The following is a 2,831-nucleotide window of genomic DNA, read 5'->3' on the forward strand; positions in this document are numbered from 1 at the left end:
GTTTAGTTATGTGGAATGAATGAATTTTTAACGACACTTCATCATAAAAATAGGGTAAAGGGGGGCATTAAGCACCAGCTTTGTCCTTAAATTTTATAATTTGTTAGTTTTATCAAAATGAAAATTTTTAAAATGCAAATACTTTTATCATATTGATGAATTAGGGCTTTATTGACAATACTAGAACTTCTGCTGCAAAAAAAAGTCTTGTTTACTATGAAAAATAAATGTTTCTGAAAAGTCATTTATTATGCACCACATACTACTTGTGGTGGCATTAAGCACCACCTCATCTCTACCCACTACTGATGACAAAAGTCGCATATCCACTCGATTTCTTCCAGTTCCACAGCACTGTAAGTAACACCTGCACACAATGCGTGGTACCAGGAGTCACAAAGGTCACACTGGACCCAGAGACTGTTGGACTCTCCTATAAGTCCACATCTGTTGCATGGGACATCATCGTCATCATCTGACCTCCCTATGGGACTTCTGGATCTACTCTGCCTTCGACTTGTACTTGGTTGAGGGTTTTGCGATCCCATGCTGTTTCTAGCAGTACTGGAGGCAGATGTTTTACCCCTGCCCTTACCCTTACGACCAGCACCACGTCCACGAGTAGTAACCTCCTTCCTGGCATTTTCCTCCATGGTTCGCTCAATACACTCTGATGTAGTAAGGCTCTCACCATAGCGAAAACGTTGGATCCTTGCAGATCTACCCCTGCTTGATTTAGCAAATTGAGGGGTTAGCTGTTTGAGAAAGAAGTCTTTTATGGAGTGTGGTGGGGATGAGAGTGCTGATGGACTTGTACTTGGAAGCAGCTGTGAAGAATCGGTTGATTCTGTCGATGTTGATGATAAAGGCACACTCATTACATCTGAAGATGGTACAGCAGAAGAGGCAGTAGTCACTGCATTAGAAGTATGCTCAGTTGCGAGAGAAACAGCTGGGTTATTTCCATTTGAAGATTCGCTTGACTCATGGCTAACATGGGGCCTGTTTGCCATACCTTCTAACGGAACAGCATTCTTGTTAAAAGGAAATATTCCTGTGGCACGGAATCCTGCCTTCACTATGTCAGAAGCAAAGGATTTTTCATACAGTTTCTTCAGCATTGCAGGGAAATGTGCCTTGGAAACAGGTCCTGTGTGTGTCCGGGCATACTTCACTAGCAAGGATTGCCAAACTGCTTTTACTGGCCGAAAAACAGCACGATCAAATGGTTGCAGGAGATGGGTCAGATGAGCAGGAAGTCGCAGGAGAATGACTTTGTTCTTCTTGGCTGCTTCCATTAAAGCAAGTGAAAGGTGAGATGCATGGCCATCAAATATCAACACCCTTGGATTTGAAGACAAATGTTCAGTGTTTTTCAGAAACACCTTTTGAAACCAGTCAAGGAACCGAGGTCCTTCCATCCATCCTTTAGCACTCGTCGTGAAAGTCGTTCCATCTGGTCCACCCTCAGTCCAAGCCAAGTAGAGGTTCTTGCCCTGATACACCACATAAGGAGGTAAAACCTGACCACTAGCTGAACCTCCACAATTTACAGTTATTTGTTCTCTACCTGATCCTCCAATGTTCTGATTGACACGCTTGGACCCTTTTCTGGCGAGAACGACCTGTGATTTGGGGTCCGTCACAAAGCCACTTTCATCAACGTTGAAAATCTGCTGAGGGAGGCCCTTCACTCCTGCATCTGTCAAAACTTTGTCCAACAGTTCAAACCAGTGTTGTATCACCACCGGATCTTCAGCCCTTGCTCTTGCCGTACTAAGATGTTCTGTCTTGCGAGGAACAATATCGTTATGGCGCTTTAGGAAATTTTCCAGCCATTCGCGTCCGGGACGACCTTCAATAAATGGTGTTTCAATGCCTGACTTTGTCACAAAGTCCCTTACGATATCCTTAACTTCTTCTTTGCTGAAACCCCAACCCCAGTCAGCCAGGAGTTTGAGGCACTCTGATAACTCCTCCTCACAGACAGCAGGCAATGCAGTCTGATTCCCAATATGAGCATTGACAGGAATCTCTCCCCGGACTCTGACTAACAGCGACTTCTTATTGACGCCATAATACTTAGCTGCCTGTGATGATGACATTTCCTTTCCCATTACTGAATTGTAGGCATCAGTCATGGCTTGGCTATGTTGGAAATTAACCCTACCACCTTCAGTCTTCTTTTTGTAATTGCGCACCATACTGAAATAAAGAGGGGGCATTAAGCACCAGTGCATAATCATTACATTAGAACTTAATTTAAGCAGTCCATATAAAAATGGCATGTGCTTTACAACATACCATGGTAGATTCATACATTATGCAATGCTTTGTAATGGTATGTATGCTTACCAAATTAAACTGACAATTTATTTAACTTCCAACAAACCATAAATTAGCCCTATGGGGGCATTAAGCCCCAGATTAAAACAATAATCTTATTTCCTCCGTAAGAGGTATAAAAAGTCAAAACAACTTGTCTACTTATTCCCTTATTTAAATAACAGAACAAGAAAATATGTATTCTGGCACAATAACAACTTTATTTATTTATACTAAAAATAAAAAAACCCACCCTCTTAATCATTGACAGCCACGCCCACCCGACCAACCCCTAAGTGTGAATTCATGTAAGCCTATTTTTGAAACTTCAAAAACAAATTTCATTACACTTTTTAATTTAAACTTACCTTGATCAATTTCTGGCCTTCTCTGCAACTAAATTGGCTTCAAATGCGGTCAGCTGACTAAAATTTAGATGATTTATGCTTGGCTAGTCAAAGACAAAAAAGTTGTTAAAAAAGATTAAAGATGGCGTTCAAAAAAGT

At 41.5% G+C, this 2,831-nt stretch overlaps 1 protein-coding gene across 1 annotated transcript; it reads right to left on the bottom strand.

Moving 5' to 3' along the window:
• Window positions 1–302: 302 nt before the first annotated feature.
• Window positions 303–2,141, bottom strand: LOC121368742. Its single transcript, XM_041493490.1, has one exon. It carries the CDS (start codon window positions 2,139–2,141, stop codon window positions 303–305), a length of 1,839 nt encoding a protein of 612 aa, XP_041349424.1.
• Between the last annotated feature and the right edge of the window lie 690 nt (window positions 2,142–2,831).

The sequence above is a fragment of the Gigantopelta aegis genome, chromosome 3 (assembly GCF_016097555.1).
Source record: "Gigantopelta aegis isolate Gae_Host chromosome 3, Gae_host_genome, whole genome shotgun sequence".
NCBI classification, from domain to species: Eukaryota; Metazoa; Mollusca; class Gastropoda; order Neomphalida; family Peltospiridae; genus Gigantopelta; species Gigantopelta aegis.

Coding starts and splice junctions, on each gene's coding strand:
- LOC121368742 (XM_041493490.1), bottom strand. CDS start 2,141: ATGACTGATGCCTACAATTCAGTAATGGGAAAGGAAATGTCATCATCA.